This window comes from Furipterus horrens, unplaced genomic scaffold (assembly GCF_987537825.1).
Source record: "Furipterus horrens unplaced genomic scaffold, mFurHor1.1.pri manual_scaffold_7, whole genome shotgun sequence".
Lineage (NCBI taxonomy): Eukaryota > Metazoa > Chordata > Mammalia > Chiroptera > Furipteridae > Furipterus > Furipterus horrens.
In genome coordinates this window covers 59689234-59712367 of record NW_028327177.1, presented here as the reverse complement: position 1 = coordinate 59712367, position 23134 = coordinate 59689234, and the positions used below count along the sequence as shown (strand labels likewise).

At 35.6% G+C, this 23134-nt stretch overlaps 1 protein-coding gene across 1 annotated transcript in view; it reads right to left on the bottom strand.

The window, feature by feature from the left end:
* Positions 1–21066, bottom strand: part of PI15 (peptidase inhibitor 15) — a 46058-nt gene extending 24992 nt beyond the window's left edge. The window contains exon 1 of the mRNA XM_090282886.1: positions 20794–21066. Coding sequence (XP_090139012.1) covers positions 20794–21066 — 273 coding nt within the window. The remainder of the gene's footprint in view (positions 1–20793) is intronic.
* Positions 21067–23134: the final 2068 nt, after the last annotated feature.

Here is a 23134-nt window from a genome sequence, read left to right as displayed (position 1 = left end):
AATACAAACAAGAATTCAACATAGTAAGACGCAAAAAAAACCCCCAATGAAAAGGAAAGAGGAATCCCCAGAAAGAGAGGTAGATGGAAGAGACATAACCCAAATGTCAGACTTGGAATTCAAAATAATGGTGGCGGAGAGCTCAATGTACTCGAAAACCTCAAAAATAACTATTAAAACCTTCAAGGAAAGCTCCAAGAAAATTTCTGGGAACTTGCAGAGAACTACACCAGCATAAAAAAAGAAATAGAAACTATTAATAAGAACCAGGAAGAAATTAAGAATACAACTCTGAATTGACAAACACAGTAGAATCAATCAAAAGCAGGCTAAATGAAATGAAGATTGGATTAGTGAGCTAGAATATAATGTAGAAAATAATTCCCAGACATTACAACAAAATGAAAAAAAAAATTGAAAAAGTGTGAAGAAAGTCTAAGAGAATTACAAGACAGTATGAGAAAAAATAATATCCTGATCATTGGAATACAAGAAGGGGAAGAGGAAGAACGAGTAATTGAGGGCATGATAGGAAGAATAATGACAGAAAATTTTCATACCGTGAAGACAGAAAGGGTCCAGGAAGCACAGAGAGTCCCAATAAAGAGGAAACCAAAAAGGCCCACTCCAAGGCACATCACAATAAGAATGGCAACATTCAAAGACAAAGAGAGAATCCTAAAAGCAGCAAGAGAAAAACAGCAAATAACATACAAAGGAGCTCTGATAAGGCTATCGACCAATTTCTCAACAGAAACACTATAAGCCAGAAGGAAAAGGTAAAAAATATTTCAAGCAATGAAAAACAAAGGCCTACAACGAAGAATACTCTACCCAGCAAGGCTCTCATTCAAAATGGAAGGTGAAATAAAGAGTTTTCCAGACAAAAAACGACTAAAAAAATACATCTCCACCAAACCAGCATTGCAAGAGATTCCAAAGGGAATGTTTTAAGAAAAAAGAAGAAGAAAACAGAGGGAGAGGAACACAGGTACAAAGGGAAATGAATAAATACATGTCAGTAATAATGTTAAATGTAAATAAATTAAGTGTTCCATTTAAAAGACATTGGGTAGCAGAATGGATATGAAAACAGGACCCACATATTTGCTGTCTACAAGAAACACACCTCACAAGAAAAGATTTATACAGACTGAAAATAAAGGGATTAAAAAAATATTTCAAGCAAACAGACATGAAAAAAAAAGCTGGGGTAGCAATACTCATATCAGACAAAATGGATTTCAAAGCAAGGGCCATAAAAAGATACAAAGAAGGACATTTCATAATGCTTAAGGGAACAATCCCTCAAGAAGATATAACACTGATCAACATATATGCACCCAACATAGGAGCACCCAAATATATAAAGAAAATACTAAAGATCATAAGAAGACTACTAACAGCAACACATTCATAGTAGGGGACTTTACACTCCATTATCAACAATAGACAGATCCTTGAAGCAAAGAAACACCAAGGATATACAGGCATTTAACAACACACTAAACCACATTGACTTAACTGATATATATAGAACTTTTCTCCCCAAAGAAGTAAAATATATATTCTTTTCAAAAGAACATGGGACATTTTCAAAGATATACCACATGATAGGACACAAAACAAGCCTCAACAAATTCAAGAAAATTGAAATTATATCAAGCATCTTTTCAGACCACACTGCTTTGAAACTAGAAATCAACCTCAAAGAAAAAAATCAAAGACACCCAAATTCATGGAGAATGAATAACATGCTATTAAATAATGAATGGGTTAAAATGACATCAAAGAGGAAATCAAGAAATTTCTAGAAACTAATGATAATGAACACACAACAGCCCAAAACCTATGGGATACAGCAAAACCAGTCCTAAAAGGGAAGTTCATAGCAACACAGGCATATCTGAATAGGATAGAAAAATCTCAAATAAAAAATCTAACACTAAAATTATAAGAACTGGAACAACAGCAACAAACAAAGCCTAGGGTAAGTAGAAGAAAGGAAATCGTCAAGATTAGAAAAGAATTAAATAACATAGAGAATAAACAAACACTTCAAAAGATCAACAAAAGTAGGAGCTGGTTCTCTGAAAAAATAAATAAAATCAACAAACCATTAGCCAGGCTCATCAAGAAAAAAAGAGAGAAGACCCAAATAAACAAAATCAGAAACGAAAGAGGAGAAATCACGACTGATACCACAGAAATACAAACAATTGTAAGAAATTACTACAAACAACTGTATGGCAAGAAATTCAAAAACCTAGATGAAATGGACAAATATCTAGAAACATATAATCCTCCAAAACTGAATCAAGAAGAAGGTGAAAGTCTCAACAGACCAATAACAAAGAAGGAAATTGAAACAGTAATCAAAAATCTCCCTGCACACAAAAGCCCTAGACTGGATTGTTTCACAGCGAAATTTTACAAAACATTTCGGGAAGAACTAACTCCTACCCTCATCAAACTATTCAAAAAAATCCAAAAAGAGAGAAAAGTCCCAAACTCTTTCTATGAAGCCAGTATTACCCTCATACCAAAACCAGGTCAAGACACAACAAAGAAAGAAAATTACAGTCCAATATCACTGATGAACATAGATGCTAAACTCCTCAGCAAAATATTGGCAAACAGAATCCAGCAACATATTAAAAAGATTATACATCATGATCGAGTGGGATTCATCCTAGATATGCAAGGATGGTTCAATATTCGCAAATCATTAAATATAATACATCACCTTAATAAAATGAAAGACAAAAATCACATGATCATATCAATAGATGCAGAAAAGCATTTGATAAAGTACTACAATCATTTATGATGAAAACACTCAGCAAAATGGGAATAGAGGGAACATACCTTAACATAATAAAGGCTATATACAAAAATCCGGAAGCCAACATCATACTCAATGTGCAAAAAATGAAAGTATTTCTCCTGAAATCAGGAACAAGACAAGGATGTCCACTATCTCCACTCCTATTCAACATAGTGGTGAAAGTTTTAGCCACAGCAATCAGACAAGAAAAAGAAATAAAAGGCACCCAAATTGGGAAAGAAAAAGTAAAACTATCATTATATGCAGATGACATTATAGTATAAATAGAAAACCCTATAGACTCCACTAAAAGACTACTCAATATAAAAAGCAAACTTGGCAAAATAGCAGGGTACAAAATAAATATACAGAAATCTAAGGCATTTCTGTACACTAACAATGAAATATCAGAGACAGACAATAAAGAAAATACCATTTACTATAGTAACAAGAAAAATAAAGTACCTAGGAGTCGTCGTCGGCAGCAGAGATAAAAGTCCTGTACTCTGAAAATTACATAACATTGAAAAAAGAAATTAAGGAAGATACAAATAAATGGTAGCAAATAGGATGTTCTTGGATGGGAAGAATCAACATCATCAAAATGGCCATAATATGCAAAGCACTGTACAGATTCAATGCAATCCTTATTAAAATACCAATGACATATTTCACAGACCTAGAACAAATACTTCAAAAATTTATATGGAGTCAAAATACACCCCGAATAGCCAAAGCAATCTTGAGACAGAAGAACACAGCAGGAGAAATCACAGTACCAGACATCAAACAATATTACAAAGCCACTGTAATCAAAACAGTCTGGTACTGGCCTAAAAACAGACATATAGATCAATGGAACAGAATATAGAGTCCAGAAATAAACCCAGAATTATACAGTCAACTAATATTTGATAAAGGGGTAAGGAAGATAAAATGAAGTGAGAAGAGCCTCTTCAACAAATGGTGCTGGGAGAACTAGACAGGGACGTGCAAAAAAATGAAACTAGACCACCAACTTACACCACACATGAGAATAAACTCAAGATGGATCAAAGACTTAAATGTAAGTCATGACACCATAAAAGTTCTAGAGAAAAACATAGGCAGGGTAATTTCAGATATACCACATAACAATATCTTCTCAGATACATCTCCTTAGGCAAAAGAAATAAATGAAAAATAAACAAATGGGACTACATCAAACTAAAGAGTGTCTGCTCAGCAAAAGAAAACATCAGCAAGATGAAAAGGAAGCCAATCATATGGGAAAACATATTTGCCAATGATATCTCGGACAGGAGGCTGATCTCCAAGATATATAAAGAGCTTATATGACTCAACATCAAGAGAACAGACAACCCAATTAAAAAATAGGCAAAGGACCTGAACAAACACTTCTTCAAAAAGGACATACAGAAAGCCCATAGACACATGAAAAAATGCTCAACATCACTAGCCATCAGAGAGTTGCAAGTAAAAATCACAATGAGATACCACTTTACACCTGTCAGAATGGCCACCATCAACAAATCAACAAACAAGAAGTGCTGGTGAGAATGTGGAGAAATGGGAACCCTCCTGCACTGTTGGTGGGAATGCAGACTGGTGCAGCCACTATGGAAAACAGTATGGAATTTCCTCAAAAAACTAAAAATGGAACTGCCTTTTGAACCAGAGATTCCACTGCTAGGATTATACCCCAAAAATCCTAAAACACTAATTCAAATGAACTTATGCAGCCCTATGTTCATAGCAGCACTGTTTACAATAATAAGTACTGGAAACAGCCTAAGTGCCCACCTGTAGATGAGTAGATCAAAAAACCATGGTATATTTACACAATGGAATACTATGCAGGAGAGAGAAAAAATAACTCCTGCCATTTGCGACAACATGGATGGAACTAGAGAAAATTATGCTTAGTGAAATAAGCCAGGCAAAGAAAGAAAAATACCATATGGTATCACCAAACACAGAAAACTGAGGAACAACACAAACAAATGAACTAAGTAGAACAAAGAGTAGAATAACAGTTATCAGCGGGGAGGGGGGAGGAGGGAAGGAAAGAAGGGGGATAAGTAAGGAAAGGGTTCAGTTAAGGAACGTGTATAAATGACTCATGGATATGGACAACGGGGAGGGATGTGATTGTGGGAGAGAGGGTGGGACGGGTGGGGTGCGGAGCAAAGGGGAATAAAATGGAACAACTGTAATCGAAAAACAAAAAAATAAATAAAATTAAAAATAAATAAATAAATAAAATAAAATCTGATCTTGCCTCCTAAAAATAAGGCAAAAAGTAAGAATATGCATGGGTACAAAAAGAAAATTTAATGGATCCACTAGAAGTTAGATATTATAATTATATTAGATAAATCACAAAATAAAGATAGTTTAGACAATGTCCAAACATGTATACACTTGTTAAGTTGTGCTCTATTGGCCCAAATGGTTTTCTTCCATTTGTTGTTAATAGCTTGTTAGTTGGTCAGCTCATAAATTGATTAATTTAGTTTTGGACTCAAACATTTACCATGAGCTATTCTGCTTATAAAGTTAGCACCTTGTCTGTGACAACCACTTAGTTGGTTTAAACCATGAAAGATATCCAGAATTCAAATTGATGTCATTTAAAAATCTAAGAGACTTTCGGCTCCAACAGATAGGAGGGGTATGTATGACAAGAATGCAGATTTTCATCAAGTTCACAGGTCTTTCGAGCTAAGGCCAAAGACATGCACAATTGAGTCAAACTATTTTGCAGCTTGGGAGAAGGTTGTTGACTTCCATAAGTAGAGAATTAGAGGATGATATGATTCAGTCAGATATGAGATTGATTTAGTGGCTGTTTCTGTAAGTTTTGGTATCCCCAACAGAGTGGTAGCCAGAGAGTCAGGGAGCACATTGATATCTGAGTCTCCCTTCTTAAATCCCTGTAAACGTCTCGGGGCAACAAGAAATTCAGTCTATCTGGACTGCAACCTAAAATTACTTGGGTATATCCCCAATATTGTTTCAGGGGACATACTGCTTCTTTTTTAAAGGGTAACATCTTTTAATTTCAAACATAAGAATTAAATAGAGAAGTATTTGAAAAATCAATTTTAAGCCCTGGCCAGTTTGGCTAAGTTGGTTGGAGCATCCTCTCATGCACCAAAATGTTGTGGGTTCAATCTCTGGTTAGGGTACACACTGGAGGTACTGAAAAATGTTTCTCTCTCATGTCAATGTTTCCCTCTCTCAGTCTCTCTCCCTCCCTCCTTTCTTCCCTCCCTCTCTAATATCAATAAACATATCCTTGGATGAGGGTTAAAATAACAATAATAAACTAAAAAAATAAAAACAAAAGTCACCTCTTGAAAAATGTATTATACACTTGGAATCCATCTTCAGAGAAATAAAATGTTAAATAAAAATATTGCACTGAGTTTTTGGAAATGTATTTATAAACTGGTTATGAAAGCAATGGCATTGGAGACAGTATGGCGGTATGGCATGTGCTGTAGATATTTATTTTCTTGGACATTTATGTGGTCATTCCTTGTATATTAAGGTTAAAAGTAAAGTCAATTTAGATAGATAGGTTTTAGAGTTCTTTAAAAATAATTAAGCTAAGAATGTTTGATCTTTTTCTGGGTTTAGCAGATTTGGAAAGAAGTGTTGACTTACAGAAGTGAGAAAGAACCATTAAAAAGAAATTAAGTGATGACAAAATTATTTCCCTGAGGGCAGCCAAAAGCTTTTAAAACACTTTAAACAGCTTTAAATTATGGGCATGATTGCGGTTCTGCTTTGAAATTGGTGGGTTTATTTCCATTAGGTAGAAATGCATGTGAAATGCCAATAAAGAAAATTCAAAGCTGAATATATAAGCTCCAGTGTTAACCAGAAAGGAGGGCAGAAATGAAATGAGCATTGGGAAGGAAGGCTGGAGAGGGATGATGTCAGGTGGGGTGAAGTAGGGCAGAGGTAGAGAGAAGGACAGTTCTGGCATTGATTAATTAACTGATTTTTTAACTAACTCTATTTTATAAGAGAAGTAGAGTTAAAGGAACTTGATATAAGAAATTCCTTCAAGTAATAAAAATAACTATAAAATATGGGACCACATTATATCATAAAACAGCAATTTGCAACCAGTGCACCACAAAAAATTTTAAAACATAAAACACCTAACTATTTAGTCAGGGACTCTCACCTCTTTTCCATTAGATTGTCAAGTAAAAAAAAATGACAATAGTCAACACAATAATAGTCATCCAGTGTGAATGAATCAAAACTATACTTATTTTTACCAGATCAGCAAAAATTTATATATTTTTTGGTGTGCCACAGAATTTAAATAATTAGTTTATGTGTTTCATGAAATTCTGTCATGAAATATCAAAGTAAGGTCCTAAGTATTTCTTAAATGTTTAAACGCATATAATGTAGACTTCCCTCAGGTAAGATGAGTGTGAGCTTGCATGTAGGTGAGAAAGATACATTTCTGTAAAGAGATGATATAAAGCGCTTTTTTTTTTGGTGGAGACTATTGTCAACAGCATACATTTTTTAAAAAGGCCCTTTGTTGACTCCTTTTATCTTCCAATGGCAGTATCATTCTTCTCCTTTCTATAACAATAAAACCCTTTGAGAGCTGTCTTAATCAAAATAATTTCCAGGTTTTTTTCTTCCATTCTTTTTTGAAACCTCCAGACATGTTCCCCATCCAACCTCTATTCTACCCAGCTGTTCACATCAATTACCATTTTCTGCTCACCAACTTCCTTGGTCTATCAGCAACATTGGGATGCCTGGCCTCTTTATCCTCCTGGACACACCCCCATTCCTTGGTCACATGATCCTATGCTTGACTTGATCTCTGGTTGCTGATTGTCCATATTTTTACTGATTCCTCTTCACTCTCCAACCTCTACAGGCTGGAGGTTCAGGCCATGGCCGCTTCTCTCTCTCTCTCTCTCTTTTCTTCTTTTCTATTTCTTCTGTATGCACTGTCTCCATAATCTCATACAGTCTCATGGATTTATATACTATTTATATGCTGGTGGTTTTATAGTTCCAAATTATATCTCTAAATCTCTCAGTTGAATTCTGAGCTAAGTTATCCACCTAGCTACTTTAAACCTCTACCTAATTCATTCAAAGTTGAGCTCCAGATATTCATGACCTTACCCGCTATCCGCCCATAACCTGTTGGTCCTACAGTCTTCCACCTATCAGAGAATGGTATTGCCCATCTTCTAGTTCAGGGGTCATCAGTATGTCCCCTTACCTGTTCATATATTATCCATGCTACAAAGGCTGAGTTAAGCAGCTGCAACATAAACCATAAGGTCTGCACAGCTGAACATATGTACTGTCTGACCCGTAATGAAAAAAGTTTACAAGCTGCTGTTGTAGTTGTGCAGGTTAAAAATCTAGCATTCATCTTTGTTCTTTATTTGTTTCATAATTTTTATCTGCTCCACCAGCAAGTTTTATTGATCCTACCTTCAAAATACTGTTTATCCAGAAGACGAGCACCAATTGTCAACACTATTGTCACACCTGCTCCAAGCCAGCATTGTTTGTTATCTGCATTACTGAAAGACACTTCTAACCGAGGGAGTGCTTCATATGTATCAATAAATGAAGGCATGAATAAAAGCCAAAAAATTCAAAATTTGAGATAAGAGTACTCAAATAAGGTTGGTGATTAAGAAATGATGGAAAAATGTTCAGTGATTTAAATCTATGCATGGCTAAGTGTGAAACTGTACTTTAAGCAAGTGCTTTGAAAATGCACAAACTCTAACTAAATATAATCAAACTAAATAATTGCTTTGGGGGCATGGTCTAGTAATGAAGATGACTAAAGTAGTATTGGGTATAAGATGACAAAGTACACCTGCTGCTTGACCTCTGGACAGTTATATGGAGAGAAAAAGGGATGCAAGGAGAGAGAGAGAGACACTCTCAGAAATGAGCAAATTTGCCCCACCCAAAGAAGCTACTCCTCTCTAAGCAATTGTTGACAAGTAGGAAGTCGGTTCAATGTCTCTAGGCCATTTTTAGGATAATCTAGAAATCCTGATGTACATATAAAATGTATCAACTTTTACATGTTGACAATTAACTTCTAAAAATGTAAAATTCTGTACAGTTCAATGTCATGCAGAGCAAATTAAACATACCTACTAATTAGAGTAGTTGATGGGCCTACAGTTCATGAACTCTGATAGAGGGTATCATTATCTCTATTACACTTACACAGGGGTGTCATCTTTTCTGTTAATATCCATAATGGTGGCAGAAAATAGTGACCCTGGAACTACATTTACCTCAAACCTCCCTACAATAAACTTACTACATAGGGATGGCTGCCTTGACTTCAACAATGGAAAATCCAAGAAATAGAAGTTTCCACATTAACAATAAGATCCTTGGTGATTCCTTCATCTAAGCAGCAAGTTAATGAATATTTATTGGGAGGCACTAGGTATTGAGCATTCAACTGTCAGCAAGACTAATTAATATAAACTCTGCCTTACAATTTAGGGAAGAGACAGGCAACAAAAACACTACCAAACAAATATTTAAATAATTGCAAATTATAATAAATTCTATAAATGTATGCAATACATTATACATATACAGTGGTGGGCAAAAGTAGGTTTACAGTTGTAATACAAATAAGTAATACAAGAATAATTTGGTTCACATACTCAGCACTGTAAACCTAATTTTCCCACTCCCATATAATGTGTGTGATGCATTATATGAAGAAGCTCCAAAAGACTCATCTGCTACTAAATTTCTTTCTTTTGAAAAGTCCTTAGTCAATCAGGTATATTCATAAGTGTTGTTCCATGTTTCAGACATTGGTAGCTCACCCATAGTGCCTACATGATGTTTTCTGGAAACAGGTGCTGAGTGAATATTCAGTGAAATTTTGTGATAATATTAAAATTATCACTGGAATAATTCTTTTGGCTTAGCTTAGTACTTGTTTTAGTATATAGTCTCCTAATAAATAAGTGGATATTTGAGCCACAAAATACTTTTCTCAGCTCAGTTTTGTGTCCTGAAACATAACCTTAGTTCTAAAAACACATTTTAGAATTACAACTCAGTAAATTACTCCAGGATCTCTTTTGAGAAGAGATGCCTAGCACAACCCTGGACCTACTGAATCAAAGTTTCACAGATGGGGACCTTGAATGTGTACTTGTAAAGTGGTTCTGTGTTCTTCTGGTTAACAAGTTATCTAAAGCCTCATTTGCTGTTATGACATTATGATCACAGAGAACTCTGGCCCTCCCCTCTCCTCTCCCACACTCACACACCACAGAGAAGTTCTGGAAGAAGTGGGCATTTCTGGTAGTTAACGTCTGTTAATTTTCATTTTATAAGCATTTACATCGGTGTCCTTTCTTTCAGTTCTGGTCTGTTATTGATTCAAAGTTTAATTAAAAAATAAAAATAACATCTCATCAGTAAAATATCTCACTGTCACACACACTGGATACCAAGCTCTGTGAGGATGTTTGTAATGTGTATAAATGAAAGAATTATGAGTGAGAAGGTTAGAAAAATAGTACTGTATGCTGCTGTACAAATAAGCTAACATCACTCATTCTGAGAATGATAATTCCAGTGAAGGGAACGTGTAGTCTGGCTACATGGTTATGAATACCGAGATAATAGATTGTGTTCATAGTGCCTATGTAGAAATCATGGGAACTCTAAATGCTTTCATTAACTGAGGTATCAAAACATGTAGAAGAATGATATACTTCCTGAAAATCTAAAAACTTAAAAAATATTTAAAAACTTTAAAGTAAGACCATCTCTTTTCATTATAACATCAGACATATATTTAAAGCACATTTTTGACCTACATGTGACTTAGTTCATGAGACTGTGACATGGATCAGCAGGAGACTTTGGCCATCAAATCTGCCAACCTCACTTTTGGCTGAGCCCAGAGAAGCAGAATGGAGAAAAATTGGTCATCACTACTCCACTCAGGAGAGGCCACATCAATTCCAGGCACCTCACTGTCAGAATAACACACATGTGGGAACCCAGGCAGGGATGACAACCAGGTGAAAGGTCGTCTTTGATCAGAATCACACTGCTTCCCAGGAGTAGGGGTGACGGAGTACCTTGATTCTTTGTCTTTAATGACACAACTCTTACCTTTCGCAGAGTTTTCAAAAAGCAAATATCTTTGTACAATCTTCCCTGGTAAGCCACATTCTGGAGGCTAAGAAAGAACTGGGTGACAGGGTCAGGGGTCTAAGACACAGGTGCTCATAGCCTTCAAAGATTCGAAGCATTATTAAAATGCAGAATTTTTCCCTATGATGTCGAAGAAGAGTACAGGGAGCAAGGTTTGATTCCACATGAAGAAAAGTCTTTTAATATTCAGTGATGTCCTTGGATGATGTGCATGTAGGGAATTTCCCTAGAGCAGAAGATGAATTCATGAAGGGGAGTATGTATTGTAGTCTTTTCAAGTGTGGGTTTTTGTGGTCAGATAGAACTGTGTTCTCACCAGTTTGATTTACTTGCTCTGTGACCTTGGCCAACTTACTTACACTCTCCAAGCTTCAGGCTTCCTGTCTCTCAATGAGGAAAACTGTTGCCATCTCTCAAAACTGTTGTGAAGGTTAGGTGACAATGTGACTGAGATCAATGAGCCCAGCACAAGGGTGTATGTAATGGTAGATATTAGTACCAAGGATCCAGGCCCCAGATGGTAGTGAACTAGCAAGCCACCTAGAATGCAAATCAGCAAGGTGCCCTTTGATCACGTTTTCTGGCAGCATGAAGCTTAAAAGACACAAACTTTAATCTCAACTAAGCATGCAATCAGATAAAGTGAAAACAGGCAAACCCTAAAGCAACTAAATGATCAGAAGCAGAATTGTGTATAGATAACAAGGAGCTTTCTTCCAGGGAAACATAATATCAGACAGTGGAACATAAAAACTAGGAAACATTTTAGAAGTTTTAAAACTTGTGAATTCACCAACTTAAATTCCTCTTTTACATATGTTTTATTTTTAAGTTTTAAGACCATTTTTTATGGACTCTAGTAATAGTCCTTCTCTCTGTGGAAATATAGTACTCATCAGCTATCATTTAATACTGAAGTTATGAGTCAGGAAGACATTTTCACATGTGGTTAATTTTTTTCATAAACTTGGTATTACAATAATTTAAAAACTGATTTATTGATACATATGCAAACCCCCTACCTTCTATTACCCATTTGGTCAGAAAAGTCCAAATGCCTTTCCACCTACCTGCTGCTTGCTGAAAACATGATCTCCCTGGTATGCAGTGACACAGATTTGGTAGAATGTTCATATTTAATGGAATTATGAAATATGAATTTGATGCACTTTTAGGAAGAAAAAATGTGTCCTTAAGTAACATTTCTGGATTGTTTCAGTTTGAAGTATGTGGTGTGAAATTTTAAAAGTCATGAAAGGTTGAGTTTGAAAACACCTTGTTAAGCATTCTTGCATGTTCATGTCAAAAAAAATGCTTGATACCTGGTTTTAGACACTACGGGTAGCATATACTGGAAACATTGAAACCCCATTTCTTCAAACCTCACTCTAGGATAGTTTGTGCCAAACTTTTTTTTTTCTTTCCCAGTTTGAGCTGTTAGCCTTTCTTCACCTTGCCCCTCCCCATCATTCTTCAGAAATCCTTAGAGACAATTAAACATCTCAAGTTCAGAACTATTTAATGGCCACTGAATGACTATTAAATGGCTTTCAGATTTACTAAACTCAGGATGCTGGACAAGCCACACTAGTCAGCTTCTATTTTCCTGAAATACTTTGATTAGTTTCCAGAAAGACCTTATTCTTAATATGTCAGAAAGACTTGCTAGACCTGGTATTATTTAGGCCTCTGAAACAGTGAAACAGATTTGAATTCATGTTGATTTAAGTCTCAGCATTTATTCTAATAGAGTAGATGAAGCTTTCTTACAAAAATTCTTGAGCTGATTCCCAGACATAAAATCACCTATCCATGCTGTCTCCATGATATCCCTATCAATTATGCAAAGTGGTCCATTTTGATTACCAAAGCATATGCCGATCCAAAATTCTTTATAGTAGAACAGCGATATTCAACCTTTTCATCCCAAGGCACACATAAACTAATTTCTAAAATTCTGCAGCACACAAAAAAATAGATAATCTTTTTTGCCAATCTGACCAAAAACTAGGTATAATTTCGACTCATTCACATCAGATGTCTATTGTTATGTTGCCTGTTGCCACTTCTTTATTTGACATTCTAAGAGAAAAGAGGTCAGTGCCCCTGCCTAGTCAGGTATTGCTTGTTTTAAAAATCCTTGTGGCATACTAGTTGAAAATTGCTGTAGCCACTTCTTTCAATCTCTGTAGGTGTATACCTGGATGACACTCCTGCAGCTACTTAAAAACTACCTGTCACCCAGTCTTCCTTTGTGTTCTTCAAATCAAAGAAATACAGTTGTCCTAGTAAAAACTGAAGGCATCCTCCTTGACTATTCTATCATATAAATCACTTTCTCCTATTGATTTGATGCCTAAATTTACTTTGTCACAACCCTATAGCCTTAAACTTTACTGAGGCTTCAGTCATCACTCACCAGGACTGACAAAGTAATTAACCACCTCTGGACTATGCTCGCTACCTTTACTTCTGCCTCTCTCCAATCCCCTCCTCATCCTAGAGCCAGAATGACCTTTGTGAAATGAAAATCTATTATATAACATTTCTGCTTAAAACCTTCAATTAATGACATAACTCTGATCTTAGAATAAATCCCAAAAAAGTTTCTCATGCCTTCCCTAGCATCATCAAATATTATTTTCTCTTTAATACACTTCATCCTAGCCACATTGAATTTTTATTCTTGCCTTCAATGCACCATGCACCTTCTTGGAACATGCTCTCACACCTACAATGTGTTCTCTCTTTCCTTAGCTCCCTCCTGTATAACTTTTATTTATTTTTCATTTTTAATATTTGAAGTCATTATCTTCTAGAAGCCTTCCCAGCCTCTGTATCCTGAGTCCAAGTCTGGGCTAGGTATACCCCATATGATCCCATAGCACCCACTAGCACTCCACTCATTGCTTTGCCCACTTACTTGTCTGTTCACAGTTCTCCTAAGGTAACCTAAGATTACCTAAGGAAGATAATCTCTTAGCTCCCCATTCAGTCCTCTCAGCCAAGTGCCAGGTACCTGAATAGGTATTTTAGAATAAGTGATTGAATACTGAAGGATTCTTGCCCACCAGAGTGCCATAGCCACACACTCTCTATGCAGATGCTCAGAAGTTAAAAGACTTCATTTAGTTGTTCCATAGTTATTTACTATTTCTCTCTAGAAAAGATATGATGCTACGTTCTACCAATACTCAGCAGGAATACAATAAAATTCTTTTCCAGCACTGTTGTATTTGGCCAAATATCATTTTCCACCAAAAAATTAAAAATTAAAACAAATAAACAATGTTGAATATTGGAAAATATGGTTACCATGTATGTGGCTTCTGTGTGAGTCACAGTTTTTCTGATTTCCACCTAAATGGTGATGTTCTGAATCACATCGTGTCCATGTGCTTACATTTGCACTTCCTGGAGCCTGTATTCAAAATTGTCTCAAATAAAATGCCCTTCATCTTCATTCAGCTGACTCCATACATGGAGGGCTGAGCATTTGTATACAACCCTAAGTGATACTGAGCAATGTGAACCTTGAAAGAAAATTCCTATAAAATGTGCCCAGTCTCCATTTGAAGTGAAGGCACTTGAAAAGTTCTCCATCTAGAACAGAAATGCAGAGTTCTAAAAGTCCTGGAGAAGTGCCTTGCTGCCAGCAGTCTCTTTCAGTACACTGCTGTCTGGCAGAGGCTCACAGGTGGCTTTCTAATGGTCATAAAAGCATTCATTGAACAGATTTAGGTTGGACACATCAAATATCTCTCATGTTTATAATAAGAAAATTTAGTTGTCCTTCTCAAATGAGAGGAAATGTGCCACTTGGGAAAATATATGGTTTCATATGTTTTTCAAAATAATAAGAATAGACATCACAAGTGTTCAGTCAACTATGAAATGAAGAAAAGAAAATATAGTTCACATTATCTATATTCTCTTCTACAGGAAGCCCAAATAAGTGAATCAGCATTTTTTATTATTCCCAAGTTATAAATTATTGTAGGAAATAGTTTATTGGCTATTTCCAAAGGTGGATTAATCTATTTTCCATTCATTCGTTCAACTCATGCTTTTTGTTATGTTACTACCTGTTGTGATTTGGAAACTAGTTATTTTTCTCTTTTCCATAAAAGCATAAGAAACCCTATTCCTTTAGCTTTGCCAATAACATTTGTAGGCAACAAACAAACAGAATTGGCCATATTATCAATAGAGCTATTTGGCTTCTTGAAATTACATTATCCTTTTATTTTCAGTATTAAGTTGTTAATTCATATTAACCCTTACCTTCACACTGACCTTCACCTGCCTTTCCACCATTCTGTACTAGATATGAAGACTGCTGCCCTGGCTGGTGTGGCTCAGTGGATTGAGTACCAGCCTGCAAATCAAAGGTTCATCAGTTTGATTCCCAGTCAGGGCATATGCCTGGTTTGTAGGCCAGGTTCCCAGTTGGGGGCATGAGAAGTAACCACACATTGATGTTTCTCTTCCTCTCTTCCTCCCTACCTTCTTTCTCTAAAAATAAATAAATAATTAAAATCTTTTATAATAAAAAAGACTGCTGTTTCATGCACTACACTTCAATTAGTTGTTCATACTTGTCACTGTATGTAGATGTAGGTGCCCAGCTCCTCTCTACCTATGCCAAAAGAAATTACATCACTGACTCAATGGTTGCTATGTCTCCTGTCACATTCACTGCCACTCTGAACTCCATCAATTGCCAGAATCTTTTTAATTTTTTTAGTGAATCTCTGACTCTGCTCAAAACCTCCAGTCTCTCTAATGCTTTTGTATTAAGTGATCTTCAATCTTTTCCCAAATTCCTCAAAAATATGGTTTATGTACTATACTTTTTCTCTCTTAGCAATTTTGTTCATGCCTCACTTTACCTACCATAGAGCCAATGTTGCCCTTTCCAGAGCATCAATCTCTAATCTCTTCCTCCAAGAAGCCTTTTCTGATTTTGCCAACTAGAGATTATCATTTCTCTCTTTGACTTCTCCATGGTATTCATCTGGATCTCTTTTATTATATCAATCTGATGCAGCAGTGTATTATACTGAATTATATGTTTAGTGGATTTTCCCCCCTGTTTTCTTTTTTACTGTTTTGTTTACATTGTAAGAAAGAGTTCTGTGATCTTTGGATCTCATATTCTCTTGGAAGAACTTCAAATTTTTGAAATTTAATTTATTAAATTGACTTGGATTCAAAAAATATCTTACAACTTTTACTCCATGTGTGAGTCTTGCAATTTCATTCTTTTGGGGATAATTCTTGTTCTAAGAAACTAGTGTGGTTTGTGGTTTAGAGTCATGGTTTAAGCTACCCTTAGGAAGAATGAAAAGCAACTGGTGTCCAAGGAGCTCTGGAAATTTGTCAGTAAACTAACTGGAATACAGAAGCCAGAGTAAAGAATTTTGATTTGCATATCTTAAGCACTATCTATATTATTGATTTTCTGAATTTATTAAAAACATTTATTTTGAGTGTATGAGATAAAATATTATTATAAGTGATAAGAAAATTTATATTAGAATGTAGATAATACAGCTGTCCCTTATGGGATTGGTTTCAAGACCCCCAAATCTGTGGATGCTCATGTCTCTTATATAAAATGGTCTAGTATTTGCATATAATCTACATACATAATCCTTATACATTAAATAATCTCTCGATTGCTTATTATATCTAGTATAAGTGCTATGTAAATAGTTGTTATACTGTATTGTTTAAAGAGTAATTACAAGAAAAGAGTCTCTCCATTGTAGGTCTGACTACATGGTACATATCAGCAACAATGTAACAAATTTTTTTAGACTATATTTGATCTGTTGTTGGTTGAATCCACAGTTGGAGAACCCATGGTTATGGAGGGCTGACTGTCACATCAAAATTAATGTTACTTAAAAATAGAAATACAAAGATGACTTAGTACTCTGAAGCTTAAAATTAAGAAGTTTGCAAGAAATATACAAATAACTATAAATCCAGTTTGATTTTGATGAGAGCAATATAATAAATATATAGATTATGGTGCTTCAAAAGAAGAAGGAATCGAATGTGGTGTGATCATAAGAAATATCAACAAAGGGCATTCATTATGCTTAAAACTTGAAGGGTAGGATTATAAATAATGGCAGATACTAATGAGGTGACATTTAAAAGAGAGGAAATGGCATGGGAAAAGGTTCAAAGAGGAATGGGGATGAAAGAGATTACAAATCAGGCTGGAGCAATTAGGAAAAATCTTGAGCTGAAGACCATCTTCCACAAGGCTCCTGCAGGGATACCACTCACTGATGAGAATAATTTGTACACATGGTGGCCATAATGAGCTGTGTCCCCAGTTTTTGAGACACATAGTAGTTACAAATAGAACTCATTTTCAAATTTCTCACAATTCAAACTGATGCTGAATAAATTAAAATAAAGGTAACAGTGTTCAATTGAGATCCGTATTTTTCACCTGGCCTAGAGATTAAAGTCACGTAACATCTGTGCTGTGGCCTACAAACTACTTTTTATATTATACTTCCTTCAGAGTTTCTCTGAGTCTTCATTAAGGATCCAATGAATTATGTCAATTGGTCAATTTACTCAGGGAGTTCTACAATTTCACTACATTAAGCATATTTTTCTAACTGAACTAATCATTTTTCTCCTGCCTCAGGGTCTTTGCCCTTTCTTGTTCTTCCCTCTGCCAGAAATGGTCTCCCCTCACCCATCAGTGTGGCTCACTCTCTCTTCTCTCTAGGACACTCCCACTGAGCTCTTCCTTGACAACCTTATTAAATTTTGCAACCTCACTATAATCTGCTTTATTTTTCTTCATAATTATTAACTTAAAATGTACTATGTACTTTATTTATCTTATTTATTGTCTTATTCCCCACCTTACATAGCAAGGGAGTATCAATTTTATTCATAAATGTTTCCATAATGTTTAGAATAGTGACTAGCATTTAATAAATGCTTGATAAATACTAGTTAATAAATACTTGTGCAAAGGAACTATATGTTGGGTTTACATGATAATTTAAGACAGTCATGTGTTACTTTATAGGACTTAACTGTTCTAATTACTATTTCTCATTAATTTACTGAGTTAAGGAGGATTCATAGAGCTTCTACTGTCTACCCAACACTGTGTCTGGTTTGTACAAAATAAACTGTATATAAGAGCTCTTGCACTTGAAAAACAAATTAGAGAGGAATGACAAATAGAATATGAATGCTATGGGACTTCAGCTGGCAATTTAAAGAAGAAAACAAAGATACCTCTGAGGGGCTCCTCCAATGAACATTTGCTATAGCTAAATGAAAAGATGCCCCCAGTACAAGCATGGGGCTTCGAAATTACACATACCTGAATTCTAATTTTAGTGATCCTGGTCCATATGGATAATTATCCACACCGCCTTGGCCTATTCATGTATGTCTCTGGGTCTCAATTTTATTTGTAAAATGAAAATCACGATCTTAATTTTATAGCAAAGATGGGAGCTATCAGATTAGGTCATCTATGGAAACAATTAGCCAGGTCCTTGGTACATAGAAGCAATTAAATAAACACATGGGGAATAAATTAATTCTTGATTAGTGGGGAAATATGTAACTAGAAAAATGTGGCTTTATTAAATCTCATTTCTACTGTGTTGTACCCCACCGATGTCTTTACTCATGATGGTAACTTCTTCCCTCCATATTATCAAAATAGTGAATGGTATGGATATACTGACAGGCTATTATGTAAATTATCACTCCCATTTTACAGATAAGGAAATTGGGTCTCAGAACCTTCAGTAACTTATACAAGGTCACAAAGTAAGCAGAAGAGTTAGGATTTCAACACACTAGAGCTTGTCTCCAAAGCTGGTTCAGTTCTCTTGAATCTCACCTCAGTCTGCATAGCAATGTGATCCCCTCTGGGGAGTACTCTCTAAGCCTGCAATCAGGATATTATACTTTTCTGAGCTTACATAGAATCTTATGCATATAATTTATTGTAATTTTGAAAACATTTGTGTCTCTTCTATGTTTATATATCACCATCTATAAACACCTCTGCAATGTGCATAACTGCTTCTTATATCTTGAATAGGTTTTCACTGAGAGCTTTTCACAAGAAGTTCATGGAAGTTTATGAAAACTCATAAAAACTAATGTTTATTGAACATCTATTTTGGAGTAGGCTCTGGTCTAATTGTTCTACCAGTCACCTCATACATTCCTCATAACAACTCTGTTTGGCAGCTACATCCTTTATTTTCATTTTAGAAATGATGGAAATGAATGAGGTAACAAATTCATTCAGCTTATATTCCAGGACAGAATTTGAGCCCAGGAATTTAGATTCCAGTTTTGTTTTTTATAATCCTCACCTGAGGATACGTATTTTTATTGATTTTAGAGAAAGAGGAATGGAGGGAGGAAAAAGGGGAGGAGAGAGAGAGACAGAGAGAAAGAAAGAGATGTGAGAAAGAAACGTTAATTGGTTGCCTCCCATATGGACTTCAACTGGTGGTTGAACCTGCAACCTAGATATGTGCCCTGACTGGGAATCGAACCTGCAACCTTTTGGTGTATGGACGACATTCCAATCAAGGCCACCCAACCGGGGCCAGAGTTCATATTCTTATTCATGAAACTATATAACCCTTTATATATTAGGGCTGGTTACATCTTCTCTTACTCTTTCTTTCAAAATTTTAGAAACATGCTTTTTTATAGAATCTAAATTTATACTTCTATGAACTATGACTCTCTTACATTTGGCTAGTCTTTGTTTTTCCTATGACACTGATATCTGCAATTAGTCATACTTAAGAGGCTTATTTAAATAAAATAGATGAATTTATAATCTGACAGAAGTACCCAAATTTCAGGTCATCACTTATGAAAAGTTGTTAGTGGCACTGCCACCCCCCACTCCATCTTAGAAATACCATATTGGTGGTCTTTGTTAACTTAAATTGGCTCCAGGCTGTGCTCTTGGAAGGTGATAGAATTTAAACCATAATCTTGCATAAATTTAAAACCAAAAATAAAAAAAACTTTAAAAAACACCTATCATTTCAATACGTACTTAAAATTTTTTCTAAGTAGAATAATTTAAACATACAGAGCCTATTTTTAAGAGAGAGCAAAGAATGTGTTTATAGCAAGTTGTAACAGCACACAAGTAAGTGCACACTGGCTTCACTGCTATCTAAGCAACAAAGCATTAAATCACAAGGAGGAAAAAGTCAGCATGTTGTCTGAGAACACAAGTAGATTAGCTCAGAAAGAGCTTTGTCCAAGAAAGGGAAAAGACACCTACCTAGAGAATAAATCATGCACACAAAACCTATAATTAAAAAAAAAATTATTTTCAAGAAATGGTTTAACTGATCAACATGACTATTAGCTAAACAAAGCCCCCCCCCCAATTTTCCATGTGAATTTTTTAAAGTGAATTTAAAGTGTGATCAGTCAACATACCTAACTTTTTACCTATGTTTCTTATATAAGACCTGATTCATTGATGGTTACAGAGCTCACAAAAGATAACTGGATCCCCCCCCCCCTTAATTCTATAATGAAACAGTGTTTTAGTTTGCCGGGAACACAAATACTTTTTCTGAGTTAAAATGTGTAAAAAACACCCCATTCTCAAAACATATAAACACTCTTTAGATCTTCTAATGAACAATTTAAATAAACTCAGAACTTAAAAAAAAAGGTTATCTTACCATATATTCCATGTTTGCTGCCGGTGGGAACACTTTGCCCCGAATTTGGTTATGATAGTCAAGGATGGCGATCATATCATTTTGCGAAATGTAGCGCTTCCGCCTGGATTTGGGGATGTCCGCAGAATCTAGTTGTGCTTTCAGAGCTGCTTCAATATCAGTGAAATTATTGGTTGGCGAGGATGAGTCAGTGGAATTGAATAAAACAACAGCACTTACTTCACAGAGAATGGAGAACAGGAGAGCGCTGCTGACGGCAGAGATTGCTGTCATTCTGAGGGTGGAGGAGAGGCCACCGAGTTCACTTTGCTTTAAATTAGAAAGGTAGAATTAGGGCCTATGAAAGGAATAAAAAATTGGGCCAGAGAGTATGGGTTTACAAGTTATTATTTGGGAGAATTCCTTCATTTGTTTTTCTCCCTAAAATTCAAACACATGATGAACTCAAGCCAAAGAAACAAGCTATATTAGTCTCTTTACATTTTATTTGGTGTTATGAGGCATATTTCTAAGAGGGATTTCATACAGCTAAAGAAAAATGAACAAAATAGCTATTAGCCCTAAAGGAATGTGAACCCTTTTCCCCAAATGCCTGAACTACAGAAAGCATGACTGCATGTGTATTTTCAGAGGGAATTCTTTAGGAATTGAAATTAATCTTGAGAGTGAAAAGGAAAAAATTCATCACAGATATCAACAGAGAATGTGCTGATAATGTGTCCTAGACATATATGGACACCAAGTGATAGAAACATACAAAAGAACCATAATTATCCAATCTAATTTCTAAAATTAAAAATAAAAAAATTGAGCTACTTTAAAATCAATGCATGCAAAATAATCTTGTTGAGCTAAATAGCTTACCTCTGTACAATGCCAAAATGAATATTTTGTTCTTCCAAAAATTTAAAGTTCTTTGCCTTTGCTAGATTGTAGTATGAACTCTTGTAATAGTAGTGTGTCTTATTACAAACTCTCAGAGAGCAAAAGTCTGCAAGGTTTGAATGTTGCTGTCTACAGGAGCTGCTAACAGCTTTTATATGTCACAGTCGGCAACGTCCAGAAAGGGCAGTCTTTCTCAGGGTCTCTCCCTGCCAAAATCAAAGGGGAGGGATTTTGGATAGAAAAAAAAAAAAAAACTGATTGGGTGGCAACCTTTTTTATGTGGGTGGTGAGGAAATTGAGTCACACCCACAGCTTACAAAATACAAACCATTAAAGACAAACCCCTTTTTCTCTGGGCTTTCACCATTTTTGTGAGTGGTTAATTTCCCTCATTTAATAGTTTTTAGTTTCTGGTTCCCATACAAAAAGAAAAAGAAAAAGTGAGTTCTTGAAAATACAAATGATTGAGTAACAAGGAGTACTTTTTTTTTAAGACAATAAAAGACATGGGAGCTGAAAAGAGCAAGCTAATATTAAATCAAATATCATCTCACAGGGTTAATCTGGGTGGCCACAAATATGATTCAAGAGGGATGTCAGGAAAATCAGTAGTAGCCAAACTACCAAACTATAGGATATGGTATTAGGATAATAGGTGCTCAAATTGTTGTTTTCTGTCTATGTGGCTTTATTCCTCTAATTTCTCTATTTATTCTCCCCCCCTTCTCTGTTCATCCTCCCTCTCCCTTTTTTCTTTTCTACAATGTGAGGTAGCAAATTACCTGCCTTTTACCTGCTTCCTGTGTAAAGCAAATAGAAAAGCCCCTGACAATTGACAGCAGCCAAGATAACATCTGTTTCAGGTTTAGAAGCATATAGTTGAAATTTTAAGCTAAGAGTGGTTCAGCTTCTCAGGAAGAATGTTGGAGGGTACAGTACAGAGTACATGAAGAATTTAATATTAGCAGCAGCAGCAGCAGCCGCCAATAGAAGTTCCTTCTTAGAAAGATGCCTTTGGAGCAAAATCCATGTCTGGCAAGGCAAGAGCCAAGAATGTGAATATTAGGGCAATCTTTAATAAAAGGACCCTCAAAAATGCCATGTGTCCTGGTAACATTAACAAAATGTAGTCCATTCACAGCAAGTGGCAACAAGAATCTTAGAAAATACACACTAATCAGTTTAGAAACTCACTTAAAACAATGCACTGACTCGTCCAGTGTATCGATGTACTTGTCTCCTACATGTTTCTACAGGAGAACTACTACATGAATTTACAGCCATCAGAAATGATGGTCATGTGGTTAGAAGTATACCAGACTGAGAGCCAAGTATCCTGGGCATATTCCCAGTTGGATCTCCAGCAATATGTGTGGCCTGATGCATATTGTTTAACTCTTTATTAGGGCATCTAAAAATGGGAGAGGAAAGGTGTATATTCTATGGTGAGACTGAC